Below are 23,666 nucleotides of genomic sequence, written 5' to 3'. Positions count from 1 at the left end.
GGAAAGAAAGTCACCCAGGCATGGTGGTGTGTGTCTGTAATCCCAGTTACCAGGGAGTCTGAGGCCGAAGGATGGCTTGAGCCCAGGAGTTCCAGGCTGCAAGTGAGCTATAATTGTGCCACTGCACCCCAGCCTGGGTGACTTTCTTTCCACTCTTAGGATATCCTCCTTCCCATCCCTTATAACATTGCTGCCATTCATTCCAGCTATCCATAAGCTATAATTACTGAATACATGTTGATATAATTATTTTGAATAACCTGTCATCTGTTAAACTAAAAATAAGAACAATACAAGATTCTGGCCAGGTGCAGTGGCTCATGCCTGTAATTCCAGCACTTTGGGAGGTGAGGCAGTCAGATCACCTGAGGTTGGGAGTTCAAGACCAGCCTGACCAACATGGAGTAACCCCGACTCTAATAAAAATACAAAATTAGCTGGACGTGGTGGCACATGCCTGTAATCCCAGCTACTCAAGAGGCTGAGGCAGGAGAATCACCTGAACCCAGCAGGCAGATGTGATGAGCCACGATCGTGCCATTGCACTCCAGCCTGGGCAACAAGAGTGAAACTCCGTTCCCCACCCCCCACCTAAAAAACAAGATTCTATTTTATCTTCATTTATTTCTTATCTAATGCACTTCCTTTTTTTTATTATTAGATCCAAATTTCCTATATCATTTTCCCCCATTTTTGAGACAGGGTCTCTCTCTGTTACCCAGGCCAGACTGCAGTACAATCACAGCTCACTGCAGCCTCGGCCTCCTGAGTAGCTGGGACTGCAGATGTGCACCACCATGCCGGCAAATTTTTAAATTTTTTGTTAGAGACAGGGTCTGGCTATATTGCCCAGGCTGGTCTCCAACTCTTGGGCTCAAACGATCCTCCTACTTTGGCCTCTCAAAGTGCTGGGATTATAGGCATGAGCCATGCACCTGACTCTTTCTTTCTTTCTTTCTTTCTTTCTTTCTTTCTTTCTTTCTTTCTTTCTTTCTTTCTTTCTTTCTTTCTTTTTTTGAGACAGAGTCTCCTTCTGTCACACAGGCTGGAGTGCAGTGGCATGATCTCGGTTCACTACATCCTCCACCTCCCAGGTTCAAGCAATTCTCCTGCCTCATCCTTCTGTGTAGCTGAGATTACAGGCATGCGCCACCACACCAAGATAATTTTTGTATTTTGAGTAGAGACGGGGTTTCTCCATGTTGGCCAGGCTGGTCTCCAACTCCTAACCTCAGGTGATCCACCCACCTTGGCCTCCCAAAGTGCTGGGATTACAGGCATGAGCCACTGCTGCCAGCCCTGATCTTTCATTCTGTTGTGTTTTTGACGTCTTTTGTTATTGCCAGGATGGCTCGATCTTGACCTCGTGATCCGCCCCTCGGCCTCCAAGGGTGGTTACAGGCTGAACCCCCGGCCCATTTTATTTTTGTTTTTTGAGACGGAGTCTTACTCTGTTGCCCAGGCTGGAGTGCAGTGGCATAATCCCAGCTTACTGCAACCTCCATCTCCCAGGTTCAAGCAATTCCCCTGCTTCAGCCTCCTGAGTAGCTGGGATTACAGGTGCATGACACCACATCCGGCTAATTTTTGTATTTTTAGTAGAGATGGGTTTTCACCACGTTGCCCAGGCTGGTCTTGAACTGCTGACCTCAAGTGATCCACCCACCTCGGCCTCCCAAAGTGTTGAGATTACAGTCTTGAGTCACTATACCTGGCTGACTTCTCTCATTTTCTTTCTTTCTTTTCTTTCCTTTCCTTTTTTCCTTTCTTTTTTTTGGTGGTGTCTCACTCTGTCACCCAGACTTGAGGGCAGTGGCACAATCTCAGCTCACTGCAACCTCCACCTCCTGGGTCCAAGCAGTCCTCCCATCTCAGCCTCCTGAATAGCTGGAATTACAGGTTCATGCCACCACACCTGGCTAATTTTTGTATTTTTTAGTAGAGATGGGGTTTTGCCATCTGGTCTTGAACTGGGCTGGTCTTGAACTCCTGACTTCAAGTGATCCACCGCCTCAGCCTCCCAAAGTGCTGGGATTACAGGCATAAGCCACTGTGCCTGGCTTTCACATATTCTTTAGATTCTTTCTCAGAGTGTCTATCCCTGTTTCCATTTTCTGTCTGTAATCTCATGTTGTCCACTTTTTCCATTAGAGCCCTTAGCATATTAATCATAGTTGTATTCCATTTCTTGGTCTGATAATTCCAACATCTCTGCCATATTTGAGTCTGGCTCTGATGCTTGCTGTCTCTGCAAACTGCATTTTTTGGTTTTTATTATGCCTTGAAATTTTTTGTTGCAAGCTGGACATGCTGTACGGGGTACGTGATAAATGGGCTTTCTGTGTGAAATTTTTGTTTGTTTGTTTGTTTTTGTTTTTTGAGACAGAGTCTCACTTTGTCACCCAGGCCGGAGTGCGGTGCCGCAATCTCCGCTCACTGCAGCCTCTACCTCCTGGCCTCAAGCAACTCTCTGCCTCACCCTCCCAAGTAGCTGGGATTACAGGCACCCACTACCACGCCCGGCTAATTTTTGTATTTTTAGTAGATGGGGTTTCACCATCTTGGCCAGGCTGGTCTTGAACTCCTGACCTCGTGATCCACCCACCTCGGCCTCCCAAAGTGCTGAGATTACAGGCGTGAGCCACCGCGCCTGGCCTGTGTGAGGTTTTATGTTGCTCTGGTTAGGGGTTGGGCCATGTGTGCTGTTTGTTCTAACTGTAAGTGTCAGAGGCATAAACTTCCTCTGATGTCTTAGTTTTTGTCTCCCTGTTGTCTTTAGGGTTTCCTAGACATTTCTCAAATAAGTTCTGAGACGGGCCGTTCTTTCACTTGTATCCCCTGTTATTATACAGGAGCCCTGTCGATGTGGCAGGAAGATGTGGGGAAGAGGAGCTGGAGCAGGCTGGGATTGGGTATGTTGCCTTCCTCCCTGGGGTTGGGTATGTTGGCATCTGGTAAAATCACAGTTGGTCTGGCTCTGGTGAAATTTTTTTTTTTTTTTTTTTTTTTTTTTTTTTTTTTCCTTTTAGGCAGCATCTCGCTGTGTCACCTAGACTGGAGTTCAGTGATGCCATCATAGCTCACTGCAGCCTCGACCTCCGGGATTCCAGCAGTCCTCCCGCCTCAGCCTCCCAAGTAGCTGGGACTACAGGAGCACACCACCAAGCCCAGCTAAATTTTTTTGTTTTACTTTTTATAGAGACAGGGTCTCACTATGTTGCCCAGGCTGTAGAGGATGCCTGAATGAGTTTTATTATTTTATTTTTTCTTTTTTGAGACAGAGTCTCTGTCTGTCACCCAGGCTGGAGTGCAATGGCATGATCTCTGCTCACTGCAACCTCCGCCTCCCGGGTTCAAGCCATTCTTCTGCCTCAGCCTCCCAAGTAGCTGGGACCACAGGCATGTGCCACCACGTTCAGCTGATTTTTATATTTTTAGTAGAGAAGGGGTTTCACCATGTTAGCCAGGCTGGTCTCGAACTCCTGATCTCAAGTAATCCGCCCATCTGGGCCTCCCAAAGTGCTGGGATTATAGGCATGAGCCACCGTGCCCAGCCCTGGGTGCCTTTTAAATCAGACTCTACTCACCCAGGAAGAGCCAGCCACAGGCCCCGCCCCAGTTGCCCACCCCGCCCCTCAGCCACGCCCCTTTCCATTGTGACAGGGGCAGCATGGCCACTGAGCCAGGGTGCAGTGGCAGTGGCTGTGTAGTTGGGGGTGGCGACATGAGCCGTGCCAGCTACCCTCCCACCTGGTCCCTGGGATTTCAGGTTACGTCACATCCCCCGCAGTGCCGCGGGTCTGTGGGCGTCCAGATCGACCAGCAGAGGCAGATCCTGGACTTGGACCTGGGCCTGCAGTTCCTACAGCAGCAGTACTTGGAGTTGCTGGCTAAGCTCCACGAGAACATCGAGCACCTGAAGTGGGAGAACAAGGGTGAGCCCAGACACAGGGCCCTAGGCCTGCCCTGCCTCCCCAAGCACCTGAATACGGTGGCGGCCCGCAGAACAGAAACACAGCGCATGAACTCCAGCACCTGCCTGGGCTCAGGGAGGACACAGGGCAGCAAGCTCACGCTAGGTCCTGCCATGCTGAGCTCCTCCCCTGCCCCAGGATGGAGACCCGCCTAGGCCCTGGGCGGTGCCCTCCTTGTCTGCCTGTCCCACCGGGGCAGCGTCATTTCAAACGCTGACCCCACCAGCCCTCCCCTCTCCCGGCAGGGTCAGGTACACCTCTGTTAAAAACTTTGTAGAAGGAAAACATGCCCAGTGCCAGTGCACAGCTCAGTGAATTTCCTCCAACGAAACACCCCAGATCAGGAGCAGGCATGACCCTGGCTTCGCCTGTGCCCACACTGTCCTCGGGCTGGGCCTTCCTAACTGCACCCTTAGCAGCTCCTCACCCCCACTGCCCACCAGAGCAGAAAGAGGGCCCGCCAGGATGTGGCTCTGCTCCTCCCTCCCTGCTTCAGCAGAGGCTCCAGCAAGGGCACCAGTGCCTGCAGCCTCATTCCCTCCCCGCTCCCTGGTGCTGCCTTACCTGGGTGCTAAGTATTCCATCACCAGGCATCTGTTATGTCAGGACCCCCCTTCCCCATGTCTTCTTGAGCCTCTCCCCAGTCCCTGATGCCCACAGGGTCATGACACTGACCGCATTTGCTCATCCATGGCCAGGGGCTCCCGGAGCTCACCCCTGTACCGCTGGGGCCCAGGTCCTGCCTGGCACCATGGGCGTCCTGTAGTCATCTCAGATGGGAGGATGAGGCTGATGTGCTGGATGGGCTCTGCCTAGGGAACAGGCAGGGTCATTCCTGCCCTCACATGCCCACAGCAAAGGTGTGGTGGAGAGCAGGACCCATAGGGCAGGGCCCAGTCAGCCAGTGGCGAGCCAGGACTCTCGGGGTTCAGCAGTGGGCAGTGGACAGCCCAAGCTTCTTCTCTCAGAATGGTTGTGGCTTCACAAGTGATGAGAAGAGCATGTGCTTGATTTCAGATCTCCATTACAAGCTCATAATGAATGAGTCACAGGAGAAAGGTGAGACTTGGGCCCTTTCGTGCCTGATGGGAAGCTCCTGCCACCCTGGGGAGCCCCTCCAGACTGTCCTTGCCCACCTGGCTGCACTGGCCCCTGTATGCCAACCCAGTGAGGACAGGTTCTGAGGGACCTGGACAGATGCTGCTGCCCCTAGCCATGGCTGGATGATGTTATGCAGCCAAGCACAGCATGTGCTGCTCTCAGGAAGCCCAAGGGCTGTGGTCAGTGCAGTGGTGATGGTGGGCACAGGGTGCTTCCCAGAACTTCCCTTCTCTGAGCAGAGCTCCTGAAATGGGAGGGGACTCTGGGACAGCCCCTGCCCTGCTGGGTCTTTGCCTCAGATTGCTGCTGTGGCTGGGCCTAGGATCTCCAGCCTTGTGGCTCTGAGTCCTGATACCCTGGGAGAGGGGCTCTGGGCACACCCCATCCAGGGATTCCTTCCTGCCATCTCGGCAACAACTGCGGGGACGGGGGTAGGGGAAGTAACCAGAGTCCTGCTTCCCTGCCACTTGTCCAAGGCACTTCCCCATCCCAATGGTGGCCCCCACCCAGCCCAGGATTCTGGTTGAGTTCTTGAGCTCACTCTATTACATTTGGGGCCAGGGCTGACATCAGGAGGACATCTGACTGGTGAATGGGGCCAGCCTGGAAACGTCCCAGCTGGGGCAGTGTCCAGGGTTCTCCCTTTTAGGGAGACATGGAGAATGGGGTTGAGTGAAGGCCCTTCCCTAGCTGCTGTGGCAACTCCAGTGAGCTGTTCTGGGCAAAGTGTGGCCCTGCAGTGCCGGGGACCCTGACAGGACACGAGAAGAGGCCATGCTCTCCCTCCAGACCTGCTGCTCCATGGGTCCCAAGCCCTCCCGCTTTCTGGATGGCCCCTCAGGAAACAACCTTTCTGGGGCCTCTGGGGCGCCCGCTGGGTCTGGGGCTGCCTCAGTGGAGTGTGGGTAGAGCAGGGAGGACACAGGCCTGCAGGCGGACGGCGGGCTCCTCCCTCAGGCAGGTGTGCGGGTGGCAACTTCCAGTCTGTCAAGTCCACCTCGAATTCAACGGTGTCAGGTGAGCAGGCTGATGTCCTCCATGTGCTCACAAGGGCGAGTGCCCCCACAGGGACCCCAGCCTGGGTGGTCACTAGGGGTGCTGACCAGGGAGCTGAAAGTCCTCTGCTGGGCCAACCTCAAGGATTTGGGGGTGAACGGGCAGCTGAAGGGAGCCCTGCAAGCTGAAACCACCAGGAGGGGCCTACAGTGGGGTGGGCAGGACTGGGGGCCAGTCACAGGGGCTGTCAACGCAGGGCAGCAAGGCCTCACGGCAGGCACCCCAAGCCAGCACAGTAAGCGGTCAGGAGGGGCCTCTCTGGGTGGCCTTCTAGGGAGAAGGATGTACCCTGGCTGCCTGGCAGAGGCCCTGCTTGGCCCACGTCCCCCTCCACAAGCAGGATACAGGAGGGATGGCACTGCCCACAGAGCCCTGGGCTCACGGCATCTTCTGCAGAGTGAGTGGGGAGTGGAGAGTCTCTTCTCCTGACTCTGCCTCCACTCCAGACCAGGCATCTTCCTCAGCCCCAACCCCGGCCCCTACCGTTCCTGTGATGGGCCCAGGCGTGCGATGGGCCTTGTCCTTGCAGAGGAAACCCATGCAGGCTTAGTCCCAGGCCTCGCATGAAGTTTTATTTTACCCAAAACGGAGCCAGCTTCCACTATATTGACTGTTCTAGAATGTTCACAGGCACCACCCATGGACTTCACCCTCAGAACCTCATTTATTCCTCCCAGAACCCTCCAAGGCAGGCTTCCCTTTACAGAGGAGGGAACTGAGGCAGGGGCAGGGGCTTCTTGGGCACACACAGCTGATCCTGAAAGACTTGGGCAGCGGCTGTTGTTGCCTGCAATGACTAGCCCTGTTGGGTCTGACCTGCAGCCAACTCTCAAGGCAAGGACAGGCCCCAGCCAGTTCCTTCAAGAAACAAGACCCTAAAGCTGACTACCCCAGAAGGCAGACCTTGAAGAGGAGCCGCTACTTCACAACAGCAAGCTGGACAAAGTTCCTGGGGTGCAAGGGCGGTCCAAGTAAGGCTTGCCTGCACCCTAAGGGCCCCAGGACCACATTTACTAGGTTCCCACCCTGCAGTCAGCTAACTGCTGTGCCCCTTGCTCTAGGATCCTGTCTCCAGGGCTCATGAAAGCAATGGCCACGCTCGGTCCCTTGGGTGGGCACTGTCTTCCTCCCCTCCCCTGGGGTCCTGCAGATTACCTGTGCTGACCTGAGCCCACAAGAGGCAGCAGCAACAGCCCCTAAACCACTTTCTCAGAGAAAAGAAAACAAAGGAATCTTTTTACCAAGAAAAGTGAGTTGTGTTCCTGGGCCTGATTAGAATGGAGCTGGTCAGTGCCTACTGCCCCTGGCCACAGCCTGCCTTTGGAGGGCACTAGGCTAGCAGGACCAGGCTCTGGTGCTCCCCAAGTTTCCGGGCTGCCCTGGGACGTTGCAGAGTGCACATTTTGAGCAGTGCAACCAGCAGGACAGGCTCCTGCATCTTTGCACGTCCTGAGACCAGCCCTGAAGCAAGAAACCCCACTGGGTATAGGGTCATGACCAAGGGCAGTCTGGCAGCTAGCTGGTCACCCACTGAAGCACATCTGACCCTCAGGGCACCTTCAGAGGGTAGGAAGGGACAGGCCCCAGTCCAAGACCCCCATCTGGCACCCACAGCACTCTGGTCAGTGGGAGAAGGGAGCCAGGCCCTGTCCCCCACACCGGCCTGGGCACTGCCTAGGGAAGTATGCTGCGTGGACGCTCAGACCCACCTGGGCAGGTGATTTCTGGCTACTGTAATGACTTTCAGAGACAGGGAAGCAGAGGCCTCTAACGCAGGGGCTGCCTGTTGGGTGGGCAGCCAGCACAGGGACAGGCAGATGATGGCATATTCCCCGATGACCCTGTCCCCACACCTGCGAAAGCCCATACTTCAGCAGTGCGAGTGGTCATCCACCAGCTGTGGAATATCAACCTCCTGCAGGCCCAAGAGGTGAGGCCCTGGGTGGTGGGGGTGGCCCTGGGCAGCCTGGCGCCACCGCAGGCCCCACCACACCCCTGCCCCTGCCTTTCAACTGCAGCACCTCAAGTCCCTCCTGGAAGGGAGGCAGAGTCCCCAGGCAGCCCCAGAGGAGGCTGCATCCAGCTCTCCCAAGTGAGTCCCCTGGTGCACCCCTGCCCCATCCCCAGAGGCCTGTCTGGGGCTCACTGCTTCTCTTCCTTCACCCAGGAACCAGGAAGGCATGAAGTTCCCCAGGGTCTCCACCAAGAGCCTCTCCAAGAAATGTTGAGTCCACTGGCATGGGGATAGTGGAGCAGCCCTGCAACCTGGGTGCCAGGGAGGGAGGAAGGGAGGGAGGGAGCACAGAAGCAGAGCAGGCCCTGGCCTCACTGGGCCCTGGTGGAGGGCCACACAGCCCCGACTCCCAGCACACTCCACTCCTGGGGATGCTCAAGGTGACAGTCCCTCTCCCACCCCCAGCCTGCTTCTGAGCCCCTTGCCTGTGGTAGCACCTGTCATCTTGCCTGCATTGAAGCCAACCCTGAAGAACACTTTTGTCTCTCAGCAAAAGAGGCTGCAGGCAATGCGGACCAAGCTCCTGCACCACTCAGGTCCTTTGAGAAACCTGCATCTGTGCCCACGGCTTTCCACTGCCAGGCCCACCAACCTCCAACTGGATTCTGGCTCTCTATAGCATTTCCTACTACTTTTAAGCCTGGCTAATTTCCAAAATAAATGACTCAAGATAAAGTATTTGATCTACAAACTGACAAAATAACAGCTAGTTTATTTTCTAGCTGTTATTTCGCTATTTGGCATTTACACAAAAGCACATGATGAAGTAACTAGCACCTTATCTGTTGAAGACTGAAAATAAAACTTGTTTCTTTCCAAGTCGTGTGCTTGGATCCTCACTATCAGGTGCCCCTTCCCAGCCCCTGGTCCCTAGCCCAGCCCCTGCTATCTGCAGGGACCTGCCTGGGCAGTCAAGTCTTGCTCATCCCGGGATCTGGCAGCTGTCCTGGAAAAGAAGCGTTGCCAGAGCCGCGCCCACCCTCCCTGGAGGTGGGAGAGCTTTCCTGGTCCCCTGGCTGGGCCAGAGCTGCCTTCGAAACACAGGATCGCTCTGGGTCTCCTGCCCAGACTGCATGCTCCTGGGGGCAAGATGCCATCCTCTCCTGCCCTGACACAACACCGTGGATAGGGGGTCCAGCCAAGCTCACCTTCCTTCCTGGAGGGCCGTCTCCAGAGTGCTGTGGCCACACCTGCGCCACCCCTCCCACTACAGCAGCAGCTGCAGCTGCGTCCATTTTCTGGGGGTGGCCAGCTTAGTGCCCACCCTACCTGGAAGCACAGTCTTCCCAGTCCCACGGCCCCACTTCCTTGGCATTAATCTCAGCCCCTTCCTACTTCAGGGAGCAGGAACTTTGCCAGGAAGCTGGGGGATCAACCAGGCCAAGGAATGGGATGGTGTGTCAGACAAGGGGAGCTAAGGTCCGGGGTGTCCAGGGCCAGACTGGACACTGCCAGCCCCAAGGCTGACAGCATCCTGACAGAACAGGGAGCCCAGATTCACGGAAAAGGGGACACAGTGATGAACAACTGACAAACACAGGAATAATAAATTTATTATAATCACAGATGGTGGGGTAGTGCACGTAAAAAGGGGGGAACCTCTTCTCACCAGAGGGCTGGTGGCCGGTGCCCAGAGTGGCAGGCAACATAGGGAGGCGCTCCCTGCATGGCCCCGGCCTGCTGCCAGGCCCACTCTCTCTCGGTGGCTCAGTGTGTGGTGCTCTGAGGACACGGGTCCTGAGGGCCTTGCTCTTCATCCTTCACAGTGGGGACACGGCCCTCATGCCAGCGGCACAGGCCCCAACGCCCCTGCTCCCTGGATGCCCCACGGTGCTCAGCAGGAATGCCATGAGGGCTGAGACCCAGCTGGTGGTGGGGAGCCGGCAGCGCCTATGGGCCAGCCCTCCCTCCAAAGGGCAGCCTGTGCCCTGGACTTGGGGGCTTCCCCGGGGGTGCCCCACCTGCCCAAAGCAGCATAACCTGAACCCAAAACTGTGACCAGAGAATCCCATGTGTGTTTTAAGGGTTTCCTATGTCCTCTGTGTTCTCCTATAGGAACGAGTAGGGGTGTGTCTAGCACACACAAGACGCTCTAACACCACCCTGAGTGCACCCTCACACTGCTGAGATGGACCTGGACCGTGGACAGGCCATAGTGAGAGCAGCCCGAGGATCGCATCCCGCTCCTTGGAGGAAGTCACATGGAGGGCCTTCTCTAAGAAGTCGGCCAACACCCCCCAAGCAGCCCGCTCCACTGCGCCTATCCCAGTTCTGTACAGGTGTGGGATTTCGTTTGGCAGGTCCCCAAGGCAGAAGATAAAAGCAGGAAAGCTAACCTAACCCCAGGCTCTCTAAGGAAGCCAACACCTAGAAGTGCCTGACAGGAGGCATGTGTCCTTGGCCCCGATGAGGCTGCGGGCCATCCCTGCAGTCTTGGCTAGGCGGCTGAGAGGCAGGCCTGGTGGACGCTCTGGGCCCAGGTGTTGAGCAAGGCAGTGACCGAGTGCTTGTCCGGGAGCTGCAGCAGCCTGGAGGTCATGCAGCGGTGCACCGACTGGAGGAAGGGGTTGGCGTCTGCAACAGAGCAGCGGGTGTGAACCTAAGGTGTCCAGCGCTGCGCTCGCTCCTGGCACACCCGGCAGTGCTTTGGGAAGGGGTAGTCCCAGGCTCGGGCCAAAGCACCAGGAGGTGATATGTCCTGCACGCTGCCCGGCCTTCGGGCTCTCCTCCCAGAGCCTCATCGTCAGTGAAGAACTGAATCTGAACAGGATCTAGGGCTCTGCCTCTAACAACCTTGGGGACCCAGCCCAGCTCTGCTGTGTGCCAGCTCTGGGCTCAGGGAGACTGCCCCCTGCCACCGTGGTTCTCTCTAGAGCCACATCACCCAGACGGGGCCCTGTGTGCCCAAGCTACCGGTGGAACCCGTCAGCCCCGCCAAGGTAGTGGCCTCTGGGAAGCTAGTGGCCTCTGGGAAGCTAGTGGCCTCTGGGAAGAGCGGGGACTGTCCTTGAGCCATGGGCTTACTCACCCCTCACCCACTGAACACAACCACCCTGGAGAGCTGACCTGACACAAGTTGAAGAGGCGAAGGGACACAGTGGGAGCAGAGACCCTTTTCTCTCAGGCGACCACTGGAAAACCCGCTCCTATCCGTGCAGGAGGAGCCAGAAGAGGGGAGGGAGGGGCCTGAGCTGGGGAGGGGCAGGAGCGCACAGAGGCTGTCCCTGCTGCAATGGAAGCCTGGTTTTCCACAATGACCCCTGCTTGCCCTGGGTCCCCAGACAGCTCCTCTGGGTCTACCCACCGTACTGCCACTGCCGGTCGATCCACAGTGGGCTTTGGGCAGGATAGTCAGCTGGCACACTGAGCTCCAGTGGTGGCACACTCGGGAGGTCCTTGTCATCTGCAACACAGAAGGCTCTGTGACCCGGACAAGCCCCAGCCTGCCCTGCCTCACAGCCCTGCTCTGGAACAGGACTCTTCACACCCGAGGAGGTTCTGGTGAAGCTTGTGGCAAAGCCTGGAGGAGGTCTCTCTGACTCTCAGATTTCCAAACGTGAAGCTTGGAGTGCCCTGCATTGATGGGTGCCCAGAGGTCCTGCCTACCACCTCCCTAGGGCCCCAGGCAAGCAGAGCCACATCTGTGTTGGGGAGGTGAGAGTGTGCGGGCTCTGGCAGTGGGGACTGAGGCACGGCCAGGCTGTCTGGGGCCCGTGTGTGTGAGGATAGAGCAGACAGCCTGGCGGGGCATGAACACAGGGTGGGTTCTGGGCGCTGTGCCCTCTGGCTCGGACAGCAAAGCCCTGGGGCTGCGGTCAGGGCCTGCTTTCCCATGCCAGCCCCCGGCCCTCTGGACACTCACCCAGCTTGCAGATCAGGTGGACAGTGCCATTGTTGCTGCAGTGAGAAGGGTCCAGGTTTACCAGGAACTTGGGGTCCAGCCTGGCCACCTCGCCCTGGAGCACACTGGGGATGCTCTGCCGCTCATCATCCTCAAGCCTGCGCTTCCGGGTGCACACCACTGGGGCCCTGGGGAGGTGGCATGGTGACCACACCGGGCACACTCAACCCAGGGCTGGCCGCCCTCCACAAAGCCCAGCCCAGCTGGACATACGTGATGGGTGGGCCGTGAATGGCGGTCATGGCTGGAACGAATGTGCGGTACAGGGAATGGTTGAAGACAGGTGAGCGGATGTTGGCCAGGACGGCATCCAGGAGCGGCTGGCATAGGTACTGCTGTTTGGTCGGTGGCACCGGGGGCGGTGGGGGAGTGGGCTGGAGGCAGGATGGGCACGGTCAGCAGCCCGGGACCTGAGGGTTCCCCATTTAGGGGGCCTTCACACCCCTGGCCTGTCATCACTCAGATTCCCGAGGCCTCTCTCATAGCCTCCACCATTGTGCAGACAACGTTGGCTGATCCTGGGAATGATCCCCCACCCCCACAGCCTATCCTCTCTACAGTCCCTGCCTCCTCTGAACCGGGTGGAGGAGGCACCCACGGGGGCCGCAGACAGAGGGTGACTTCTCTCATGTTCCCACCCAGCACAGCAGACCTGGCCTGGAAGCCTCGTGGGCAGGGTCCAAGATCAGGCCCAGCCCCCGCTCAGATGCCCTGACCTTGAAGGCCCCTCTCAGTGGCGCTCCCAGGAGCTCTTAGGGGAGCCCTGGTTCCCCTAGGGGTGTCTGGCATCCCACTCACCACCGCCATGTCATTCTTGAGTTTCTCCAGGGCGATCTCACACTTTTGCAAGGTCTTCAGGGGACACCTGCAGAGAGAGAGGACTTGGGCTGACCTCTGTGCTGAAAGAGCGGAAGACATGGCAGTTCTCAGGCTCAGGTCTGGGATCCCAACTACTGCCACTGGGCCTCGGCCATCAGAAACCTCTGCAGGAGCTCCTACCAGTTGATCAGCTGTTCCAAGACCCAGAGTTGAAGGCAGGCAGCCCTCAACCCCAGGAGCTGCTTGTCCCTGGTTGGCAGAGTGAGGCGATGGGTCAAGAGAAGGGACAGTGGCCAGGCCCCTGATCAGGCTGGGAATGCCTCATTCTCATGTAGGCCAGTCCCTGCACCGCTCATCCCTATAACCCTAACAAAGGATCAACCCATGAAGGCCTGGAGGACCACCCAATAGTGACTGGCATTCTATCCAGACAAGCAGAACAGAGACCCTTCTAGACAGGGGTTGGGGGATAGCCTGAGTTGAGGTGACAGGGAGGTATATGCCAATGCCCATGCAGTTTGGAGGCACTGCCCGAGCTCTGATCCTCATAGCAGCCTGTGGCCAGCGGCCCTGCCTTCCACCTGCTTCTCACCAGCGCTATCCTGTTTCATTTTCAAGACAGCACACATGGGCTATAAGTGTGGTAACTGAGATGCAGTCGCCTGCCCATGGTCACCGACAAGTCAGGGGCAGAACTCCAGGTCAGGCTCAGGCCCATCAGGGCCAGCTGATGGTCAGGCCACTGCAAGCTGGCCGCTGGCTGCTGGCTGGATGAGGTCTGGCTGTGATGGCCTAGCATGAGGGCCACAGCAGCAGCCACGAGTAGGGCAAAGGCTGGGCACGGGCCAAGATGAAGCCTGGGCTTGAAGCCCCAGCACACACCAGAGTGGAGCCTTGGAGGCCTCTGGCCAGGGCCCAAAGAGCTGCCTGGTGCCTTTGTTAAACCCACATCATCACCAAGTACCCATCCATGGCTGGGCTATCCGTGCGCTTGTGGACCCTCCGTGGGCTGTGGGCAAAGCTCACCGCTTCGAGGGGTCTGTCAGAATGTCCAGAAGGCTCTTCATCTTACTCAGGTCCTTTTTTCTGTCTGGGAAAGGAGAGGGTACACTAAGACACAAGCCCGGCAGTGTCCCCAGGGTGCAGGCCCCTGCCCTGGCTGCAGCCTACCTTCGTTCTTGTCGATCTTGTTGATCATGCGGCGCAGGGGCTCAATGTACTTGGACAGCTGCTTCAGCTTGTCCAGGTACTGCTGCTCCTCAGCCTGGCTGGAGCCGGCTGGGCTCATGACAGAGCTGGGGTTCACTGCAGGACACAGGCGGGTGAGGCCACAGCCCTTGACCCTCAGGTGGGGAACTTGAGCTCTGAGGGCCCCAGAGCTCGCACACCCAGTATGAGCTGAGGCCTCGTAAAGGTGAGGGGTGACCTCAGCACCTCAACCTGCCAGGCTGAGTACAGGTCACACGACGGGCTGTGGACCCCAGGCCCAACTTACCAGGTGTGTTTAAAGGTCCAGGTGAGGGGACACTGAAGTTCTGTGGGGTCCGCGCCGTCACTGGGCTCTGGGAGGGCTGCGGTGAGGGGCTGGGCAGGAAGCTACTGGGGGACGGGGCAGGGCCAGAGCTGCAGCCAAGTGAGAGAAACATATGAGCCGGGGTCCAGGCAGGGCCGGCCTCGAGGACCAGGCAGGGAGGGGCACCCCAGGCCAGGCCTACCTGACGTTGGAGTTGGGCTGTGAGCCAGGCTGGCCGGGCTGCGGGGACGGCTGGGGGGGAGGGGGCATCGACTGCGGGGTCTGCACCTGCTGGCCCGGTGACGGCGAGGACAGCATGGGGAGGCTGCTCTGGCTGACCTGGAAGTGGAGGGGCTCAGCCGGCGCACTGCCACACGCCCGCCCACCTCCACACCACCTGCCCACCGCACGCATAGGCCCGTCCTCCCGCACAGCCTCACCACACACCTGTGTCTTCATCCAAATGCCACCTGGACATACACACAGGCACAGTCCCCCAGCCTGGCACACAGCATGAGGTGACCAAGGGGCTGGCGGGGGCGGGGGGCGCCCAGGCAGGGCAGCCCTTGCTCCTTGGCCAGGGGCCCACAGGGACACAGGCTTTGAGGGCTGTGTAGTGGGAGTGTGAGGAAAACGGCAGTCTGGGAGGCAATGCCCTCGGCTGGCACTAGCCTGGCCTTCCCTGACACGCCTGCCTGTCCTGTGACATGCTCCTCTGTGGGTCGGTGAGGACCCTGCTCTGCTGACCAGTGGGACCGTCTTCCCACATGCTCCCATAAGCCCCCGCAGCCCCCAGGCTGACTGCACCAAGGACAAGCCCAGTGGCTACGGCCATCTGTTGTGGTTAACACATGCAGCTGCAGGGCTGGTCCCAGGCTGTGTCCCACCTGGACCTGCTTAATTGGAGTGAGGTGGCCCAGGGAGCCACACACACACCCATGGTGGCACTGGCATCGGCCCACACCAGCACCCCTGGGAGAGGCGAGCTACTCAGTGTCAAAGACACCTGGGCCCAGAGCCTGGTTCTGCCATGCAGGTGTGCACCTGAGTCCTCTGAGGCCCTGTGTGTCTGCAGAGCAAGGCTGCTGCTCTGCTCCCCAGGCCTTGCTGGCCACCACACAAATAAGATCAATCACCCCAGTGTCTGCACCAGGGACACCACTGTCTTCATCCGTAAACTCTAGGGATGAAACCACACCACCCAGGCATCAGGGATAAGCATGTGTGAAACACCCACACCTTCCTGGGGTAGAGCACAGATGGCAGCTTTGATGGGGAGGACAGCTGCCTGCCAGCCCTGGGCGTCTGGCCTCCCCTAGAGGGACTCTCAGCAAAGAGGGATGCCTTGTCACACTGGGGGAACCCTGAAGGCCCTGCTAGCTTCAGAGGCCCCCAAGGGCCCTGGTGACATTTCCCACACCCTAGTCAACCCCCTGCATGCCGAGCATCCCCTCATAGCCTGTCTAGGAGCCAGGCCTCTGGACCATCCATTTCTGTAGACCAACTCAGTGCTTCTCCTGGGGCACTCTGGCCATGAACGCCTGTCTGGGGCCACGACTCACACCACCCCCCAAGCACCTCCACCACAGTGCTGTGAGTACTGGGATAGGACAGCTGCATTCTAAGCTCCTTAAATTGGGGACCAGGCCCAGGGCCCACAAACAGAACGCTGCCCTCCTCACCACCCCACCAGGCAGCAGAGGGCAGGGTGGCACTGCCCTTTCAGTGCCACCTGGACCAAGCTCCTGGAGCAAAATGCTCTTTCTGTCCTGCCTGTTCCATAGGGTGTGCCTGACAGTGCTGCAAGGGATGCTGGGTGCAGGCCGCTCCTGAACCATATGTGCTGGGAGACCAGGGGGTGGGGGGCTAAGGCACAGGGCGTGACCACAACAGGGCACTTCCAGCACGGCTGGGTCAGAGGTCCCTATCCAAAGCCACTGGCCCAGTGGGACATCAACCGATGGAATGGACTGTTCCCACTGTTTTGTGGTCAAGACACCTCTGCCTGGGAGAGGAGGGGCAGAGTGCAGGAGCCCCAGCCTCGGCCTGCCGGGCCTCATCCATCACTCTACCTAGTGGAGCAAAATGGCTCGTGGTGATTCTCGCAAAGGTTAGCAAGGTCAGAAACGGGGACTGATGTGACTTCATTTGCTAAATGCTGAGTTGAACAGGTACAGAGATTTCTCCCACCAAAGTCCTGTGCATTCACGGTGCTGGGGTGCACAGAGCCCTAGCTGAAGGGGAGTGAGGGCATGTCCCAGACACCGGAACACATGTTCTAGACTCATCCAGGTGTCAACAAAATCCCAAGGCCAGAAAATTCCATACAGAGAACCACAGACGGCACCGAGGAGTGGGAAACAAAAACTCTGGGCCCCATGCTCAGGCCAACTCTGCCTTTCCTGACCCACGCCTGACTTGCTGCTACTCTCTATCTGCACCCAAGAAAGCTGTCTCACAAGGTCACCTCTCTTTCTGCTTGAAGGTCAGGGCCCCTCCCCTCGCCTCTCCCTGACTGCCTCTTCCAGAGAGGCGCCTGTGCCTGAGCAGCTGCCCCTTCTAGAAGATGGTCAGCTCTTTTCTGCAGCCTAAAGCTCAGCGCTTCTCTGAGGAGCAAGGCAGCTGCAGGCTGGGCAGAGGCCGCCAAGCAGGGAAGGCCACCACACAGCCCTCACTGCCACTCAAGAGTTCTCATCTGCTCTCGAACCTCAGGAAGCCCAGCACCCACTTTGGCCCTGAAGCGACAATCTCACCAGCCACGCCTGTGGGGCCTCCAAGCACCCACCCAGAACTTAGGTCTATCTCAGTTCTTCAGCTGCCCCAGGCCAAGGCAGCTGGTGGCCAGCAGAGACCACAGGATGGGAGACAGGGAGATTTCTAGTGGGAAGAAAAACAAACGAAGGGCACCCTTTCATTTCCAAGAGCACGAGAGCAGGAAGCCAGGCCCTGTGCCCAGGTGTCAGTGGTGGACAGTCCGAGTCCAGCACCTGGGATGAGAAGCAGCCCCCCAAAGACTCATCTGAAGACAGAACTGGCTCTAGGGAGGCAGCCAGAGAGGTTGGGCGCCGGTATGTCACAGCTAGCAAAGGCCCCAGGACAAGAATGTCACACCTCCTAGGGAAGGAGCTTCTGAGTGCAAACCACCTGTCACCTGAGTGTCACAGGTTGGGAACAGGGAGCTCAGAGGGAAGTGACTTGCTCAAGGTCACCGTAGTGATGAAGGGAGCTCAGGCACGCTAAACATCAACATCCCAGCAACACCACCACCCCAGCAACAATGGCATGAACTGCATTTCTGGGAAAGGGACCCACACAGCAGCCTGGAGCTGAAGGCAGGTGGACACCGAGTGGGCCAGAGAGGAGGTGGGAGGGCAGAAAGGCTGGTCCAGGGAGCTCCATCCCACGGAGGAACCCTCAGGCAAGGCTGGCGGCACTGCATGCTCCCCACGCCCGCTCCCACATACTGGGAACCGTTCCTTGCTCCTGGCTCCGGCACTGTGTGTCCCCTGGAGGCACTCCCCAGGGTGCAGTGGAACACGGGTCTCACCCTGGCAGCTGGCAGCCAGCAGAGCCCAGAGGATGGGAGGCAGGGAGATTTCTAGTGGGAAGAAAAACAAATGAAGGGCACCCATTCATTTCCAAGAGCACGAGAGCAGGAAGCCAGGCCCTGTGCCCAGGTGTCAGTGGTGGGCAGTCCAAGTCCAGCACCTAGGATGAGAAGCAGCCCCTCAAAGACTCATCCAAAGACAGGCTCTAGACTCTAGGGAGGCAGCCAGAGAGGCGAGAAAGAAACCTCCCAGTCCTTGGGCTCATGTCAGGTCTGGGATTGGAGCAGGGAACAGTGCCTCTCTAGTCAAAGGACAAGCCCCTAGCGAGGAAGACACTGCCTGCTTACATCTGCCAAGGGAGGATTGTGGCATGGGCCATGCCACCCCCTGGGCTCCTGTGCTGGGCACTGTGTCCAGAATGCACCAAGCACAGAATCCTGCTTGGACCTGGTAGCCTGAGTCTGTGAGGCATGCCCACCGTAACAGGAAGATGCAGCCATGAGCCATCAAGACAGAGGGAGGGAGCCTGGGCCCTGCCCTCTGGAGAAGAGCCCATGGGGCACGTACGTTCCCACTCTTTCAGCTCCACCTGTTTTCTTGGACCCAATTTGTTGGCACAAGGAAAGAACAAGAGCAGATGGGCAGTGTAGTCTCCAGACTGTGTCCTGCTGACTGCTGAGGGCAGGTGGCTGGAGGGACAGTGGTCACAGGATGGCCACCTGGACACACTGGAGACAGCAGGTTCTGGCTCCTGAGAGCTCAGATGGGACACAGTGGGGCAATTCCTGGTGAGGTCAACAGATTGTTCCTGAGATAAGCTCTCTTTTCTCGGAAGGGACTGGATTGAAAGATACTGACACAAAAGCAGCAGCACACCTCTGGAGCCGCCTGGTGTGGGCAGGTGAATGCCCTTGGTACACGGGGCCCAGCATGCCTCATGTCCCCAAGACTGGCCCACAGCCAGGTGTGGGAGGCTGTACCAGGGGAGCCTGGTACTGCAGCCCAATGTAGAGGGCTGAGCTGGGGGAGGGCCCTCTGCAGAGAAGGCCAGGACCAGAGAGGGCTGCAGAGCAGCTGCCTGGGCAGTAGGGAGGCTTCCACTCCAGGGTGTCCCTCTATTCGCTTTTCTCCCTCCCTCAACTCCTGCCAGTTTCCTTTCTTGCAGCTAACAAGCATGAACAAACCTGCTTTAAAAACACAGAACAAGGCTGGGCGCAGTGGTTCACGCCTGTAATCTCAACACTTTCGGAGACTGAGGCGGGTGGATCACCTAAGGTTAGGAGTTCAAGACCAATCTGGCCAACATGGTGAAACCCCATCTCTACTAAAAATACAAAAATCAGCCAGGTGTGGTGGCAGGCGCCTGTAGTCCCAGCTACTCGAGAGGCTGAGGCAGGAGAATCGCTTGAAGCTGGGAGGTGGAGGTTGCAGTGAGCCAAGAGTCTGCCATTGCACTCCTGCCTGGGGGACAAGCGCGAGACTCTGTCTCAAAAAAAGAAAAACAAACAAACAAATAGTAACAACGACAACAAAATAACAGACAAAACCAGAACCTTGCCCCAGTTCTGTGCCTTCCTTCCTCTTTCCATAAATCCTGTGGCTTTTGTCTACTGCCAGGACAAGGAATACTTTCTAAATGCTGCCACATTTGTCCTCAGTGAACAACCCCAAAGGTTCAGGGGTGCGCCCCTCACTGCCAGCGTGAATGGGCGGAACCTGGTGACTAAATGTGTGTGCAGTTAGCCGGCATCTTCCCATGACAGCGCTCTCACCCCACACAGTGCGATGAGGACAAACCAGAATTCTCCATGGCATTTATTCTGAGGCACTAACTTTTTCGGCTTCATCATCTATTTCTCTATCCTTCCTCTGCTCCACCTTACCTCCTTGCCTTTGGGGGTTGGAAGCTTCTAGAGAGAGTGAGACCTATTAGCTGGCATAACTCAGGGCAGACTTAATCTAAGGGCCAGGGAAGGCTGGGGAGGGAAAGACTGAGTGGGTTTGGGAACTGGTGGGAAGGATGGAGGGAGGGGCTGCCTGTGAGAAGTCTAGGTGGAAACACCAGCAGCTGGGTGTGGGGAGTGGCCAGCCCACAACAGAGTATGGGCAAGCCAAAGCCCAGGACAGAGCCTGGTCTTGTGGGGGCATGGAGGGAGCCCATCCAGGAGTGCCCAGTAAACAAGGCGGAGGAGCCAGGCCATCAGCCCAGCAGGAAGGGGAGTGAGGAGTTTCCAGAAGAATCCTGATGAGAGGCCAAGGCGTAAGGGTTTCACTTGAGCCCTCGATCTTGACTTGGTGGCTCCCTGGGGGCACTCTCAGTCTCTAAAAGGGGCTAAATGCTCAAACTATGACCTGCTGCAACAAGAAACAGTGAGGCTCTGTATACAAAGAGCTTAGCTCAAGGTCTGGCACGTATCGCACACTGAAAACATTGGGGACTTTTTATGTTTATAAAAATCAGTCCTGCATGCTGCTACTAAAGTCATTCCTCCACATACAGCAACCCAACCTGATTCTGTGAACCCAGTGGATACTGAGCCGGAGGCTATAGGAAAGGAGGAGAAGCAGTTTTAGCAGACAAGAGCACAGAACCCAAAGGGGTCTGGTCAAGGAGACACCAGCAGCATGTGAGCAGGTCGTGGAGCTCACAGCCTCCAGGCCATGGGGAACTGCACCCTGGCTTCTGCCCACACTGGCCTCCTTTCCACCACAGCTACACAACCTACTCCCTCACCCCAACTCGCGCTCCTCTGGAGAGCTCTTTCACCAAAGCCTTTCTACCAGCAGATTCCAGGCACTTCCTCCCGCTGTAATTCAACAACTACCAAAAAGGAAGTCCCTGCCAAAGAACCTAAGTTCCAGTCAGTAACTATGTGAATGGCACATCTGGGGTAACCCAGGGGCTTAGTATGCAGGGAGGGCAAAAGCTGAACATGCCCCAATGGGGGCCCAGGCCACTCCCTTGGCAGTGTGTGGTGTGTGGCACCGGGCTTGGGGCCACACGGACTAAGGGCCATCCTGGCTCAGCCTCCACTTCTTCCTCTGTAGAACAGAGCTGCAGAGATGCCACTGCACAAGCCAGGGTGGTGGCAGTGCCTGCACCTGGGCATTCAGGGATGGGCAGGGACCACTGTCTGCTAGGATTATGGAGGCATTTCCCCTAAAACAGAAACTGAATTGTAAAGTTATTTTGGCAAATTTGAGGTTTTCACAACAAACCCACTAAAATGGAAAGCCTGTATGATGAGAGAACTTCAGCATAATTTTATTCTCAGAATCTTAGCACAGTGCCTGGCACACAGAATGCATGTGGTAACTATTTGTTAAAAAAATGACTATGCCATGGAGCAATTCCAAATTTCATACAATAAAAGAAGCCGGGAATTCATATCTCTGAAAAGCATAATGTACACAGAAGTCTACCTCTACCTAGAAAGGGGATGTGTGTTACAAATTACACACTCTACACAGCAAACTCTACAACAGCATGGCCCAATACCACTTTGGCCACACTGGCCACGTTCTGGAGTCTGTGCTGTCCACTGCAGCAGCCACTAGCTTCCCTGTGGGCAAATGAGAGCTTAAAATTTATTTGGTGCGACTGAAGAACTGCATTTTTTCATTTTATTTAATTTTAGTTGACTTTTAGTTTTTGTCCATTTTTAAAATATATATATTTATATATTTTTTTCCATTAAAAAAATGTATAATTAATTGGAGATAGTATGTTGCTAAGTGAACCAGGCTGGTCTCAAACTCCTGGCCTCAAGTGATCCTCTCATCTCGGCCTCCCAAGGTGTTGGGATTATAGCCATGAGCCCCTGTGCTTGGCCTAATTTTAGTTAATTTAAATGTAAACAGCCACACATGCTTAGTGGCTACACTACTAGATAGCACAGCTCTAGAAAGCAAAACTTTTTCTTAGCTTCTGTTTTATTTTTACCATGAAAATGCGTACAGTATAACTATTTTAAGCTGAAAAGACCCAGATATTTATTCATATCCTCTCAAGAAGCACAAGCTGGGCTTGGCTTCATTTAAAAAAAAAAAAAAAAAAAGGGACTGTGGGTTTGGCACTCTGAAAGCCACCATAAAAGAAGTCACCGGTGATGATAATGACAGGTGCGCTTTACAAAGGCGCTCAGAGGACGCCCCGAGCTCCCAGCCGTGCCCTGGGCGCTGCCCCGTAAATACCTGTGACATGGGCTGTCTGCCCAAAGGGATGGAGCTTGACGGGACGGCGGACACAGCGGTGGTGGGCGGGAACCGGGCTCTTATGTGCATCCCACCTTGGGCCAAGGCTTCCGTGATCATCTTTGAGGACAGAGGGACAACAGACAAGGTGATCGCAACAAAGAAACTCAGTGCCTGGGCAGGTGGAGAGGGCACCTGTAGCCTCTGCAAGAAGGAGCACCAGGGCGAGGAAACCTTGGGCAGCTCGGGGCAGCCTGGGAGGGGAGGCCACCCACATGTTCAAGCCCACAGCACCTCCAGGTCTGTCTGGGCATTGGGAATCTAGAAGATTTGCCAAGAATGCTCCTTCCAGACCTTTCTATTCTACTGGCTGCTCTCCTGCACTGGTGTCCTCAACACACTTCTGAACACACCTCGCTAACAGATCAGAATCCTACAGCCCACAGAACCATCAGAGCCAGACCTTGAGGGCCTGAGCTGGTGTTTTTGGAGACCAGGCTCCTGGGGACAGACGTCAAGAGTACATTCCACCAAAGCCTGTGATAAGAACACTCGACTCCCACTGAACCATGAGCTCAGTTAAGCCTGCTCACAGCATCCTTCCTTCTCAGTGGCACACCTCTTACAGCCCGAACCCAAATCATCCTCCTCTCCTCCTCCAGGCCTGAGGCTGATGGTCCTGGTATCCATCGAGGAACTGGTTTTCTTTCATAATAAAAATGGGCAAAGGTGAGCAAGAGAAGCCTGGGGGGACTGCTTGGCAGGCCTCCGCCCTGACGAGAAAGTTCACCTCCACAGGGATGCGAGTCAGGAACTCCAGCATGAGCCAGGACCATTCCCCTCATCAACGGACACTTCTTGAACTACAAAGGCAGCAGGGCAGCTGAGCACTGTTGTGGGCCCAGGCCCAACCACTCTTGCTCTGGGTTCTGAGTTGGGGGTAGAGCCCGAGTCTCATCCCTGGAGAGCAGGGCCTACAGGCACTTAGGACGGTAACAAACTAGAACAAAACACGCCAGGCTCAGAAAGAAAGGAGGACTGATCCACAGAAAAACAACACATCTCATGGTGGGAGGCTGTGCTCTGGGTCCCAAGCTCCAGGAGGTGCTGTCAGCCTTCAGTGCAGGCAGCGACGGGTGCCAGTAACAGGGCTCCAGCAGGAGAGTGGCTGCAGGGAGACCCGTGGCCTCACACACGGCCCACACTCACAATCATGGGCACACACAGGAGGCACTAGAAGCTGGGGTGACACGGCATAGCAGATGCCAACCAGAACCTCACTCATTCCTCCTGCAGCCAGAGCAACAAATGAACTAACTGGGGGTGAGAAACAAAGAAGCGATCCCAATGGGGTTAAGAGTCTATTTACCACTACCTGCGGCACTTCGGAGGAGCCCGTCTGAGAGTGCAGCAGTGCTCAACGGCACTCGTTCCACAAGGGAGAAAAGCCTGGAAGTAAGTCAGATGATATGAGAGAAGCAAACTTTTTTCCAGGAAGAGAAAAACAAAAAAACACAAGGAATGCAAAGCTTAAGTCTAGTGTACT

The 23,666-nt window shown here is 56.4% G+C and overlaps 2 protein-coding genes across 13 annotated transcripts in view; one reads left to right on the top strand and one right to left on the bottom strand.

Moving 5' to 3' along the window:
- Positions 1 to 3,719: 3,719 nt before the first annotated feature.
- LOC116459184 (coiled-coil domain-containing protein 74A-like) lies at positions 3,720 to 8,964 on the top strand. Of its 7 annotated transcripts, none has more exons than XM_058431460.1 (6): positions 3,720 to 3,935; positions 4,992 to 5,033; positions 6,033 to 6,092; positions 6,954 to 7,102; positions 8,299 to 8,354; positions 8,551 to 8,964. In XM_058431460.1, the coding sequence occupies exons 1-4, from the start codon at positions 3,725 to 3,727 to the stop codon at positions 7,037 to 7,039; spliced, it is 399 nt and encodes a 132-aa protein (XP_058287443.1). In that variant the 5' UTR covers positions 3,720 to 3,724; the 3' UTR covers positions 7,040 to 7,102; positions 8,299 to 8,354; positions 8,551 to 8,964. The 7 variants fall into 7 exon arrangements, 6 of the variants coding, with proteins under 6 accessions (XP_058287443.1, XP_058287446.1, XP_058287444.1 ...); XR_009211091.1 differs by lacking the exons at positions 4,992 to 5,033; positions 6,033 to 6,092 and adding exons at positions 7,879 to 8,061; positions 8,150 to 8,223 and having other exon boundaries at positions 3,794 to 3,935; XM_058431463.1 differs by lacking the exon at positions 6,033 to 6,092.
- Positions 8,965 to 9,678: 714 nt separating this feature from the next.
- Positions 9,679 to 23,666, bottom strand: part of MED15 (mediator complex subunit 15) — a 100,844-nt gene continuing 86,856 nt past the window's right edge. For 4 of the 6 annotated variants that reach the window (XM_058431910.1, XM_032139683.3, XM_058431911.1 and 1 more), the window contains 10 exons: positions 22,121 to 22,240; positions 14,581 to 14,717; positions 14,361 to 14,488; positions 14,036 to 14,170; positions 13,892 to 13,955; positions 12,845 to 12,911; positions 12,260 to 12,420; positions 12,008 to 12,174; positions 11,450 to 11,548; positions 9,679 to 10,719 (listed from right to left, as the gene is read on the bottom strand). In XM_058431910.1, the coding sequence (XP_058287893.1) occupies positions 10,583 to 10,719; positions 11,450 to 11,548; positions 12,008 to 12,174; positions 12,260 to 12,420; positions 12,845 to 12,911; positions 13,892 to 13,955; positions 14,036 to 14,170; positions 14,361 to 14,488; positions 14,581 to 14,717; positions 22,121 to 22,240 (1,215 nt within the window). In that variant the 3' untranslated portion in view covers positions 9,679 to 10,582. The remainder of the gene's footprint in view (positions 10,720 to 11,449; positions 11,549 to 12,007; positions 12,175 to 12,259; positions 12,421 to 12,844; positions 12,912 to 13,891; positions 13,956 to 14,035; positions 14,171 to 14,360; positions 14,489 to 14,580; positions 14,718 to 22,120; positions 22,241 to 23,666) is intronic. The other 2 variants (XM_032139684.3, XM_058431912.1) reach the window with 1 other exon arrangement.

The sequence above is a fragment of the Hylobates moloch genome, unplaced genomic scaffold, assembly GCF_009828535.3.
Source record: "Hylobates moloch isolate HMO894 unplaced genomic scaffold, HMol_V3 SCAFFOLD_19, whole genome shotgun sequence".
NCBI lineage: Eukaryota > Metazoa > Chordata > Mammalia > Primates > Hylobatidae > Hylobates > Hylobates moloch.
The sequence above is the reverse complement of the archived record's forward strand: the minus strand, read 5'-3'. Positions and strand labels throughout refer to the sequence as shown.

Coding starts and splice junctions, on each gene's coding strand:
- LOC116459184 (XM_058431458.1), top strand. CDS start 5,905: ATGGCCCCTCAGGAAACAACCTTTCTGGGGCCTCTGGGGCGCCCGCTG. Junction 7,103..8,149: donor GGGGTGCAAGGGCGGTCCAA/GTAAGGCTTGCC, acceptor TTTCAACTGCAG/CACCTCAAGTCCCTCCTGGA. Junction 8,224..8,298: donor GCTGCATCCAGCTCTCCCAA/GTGAGTCCCCTG, acceptor TCCTTCACCCAG/GAACCAGGAAGGCATGAAGT.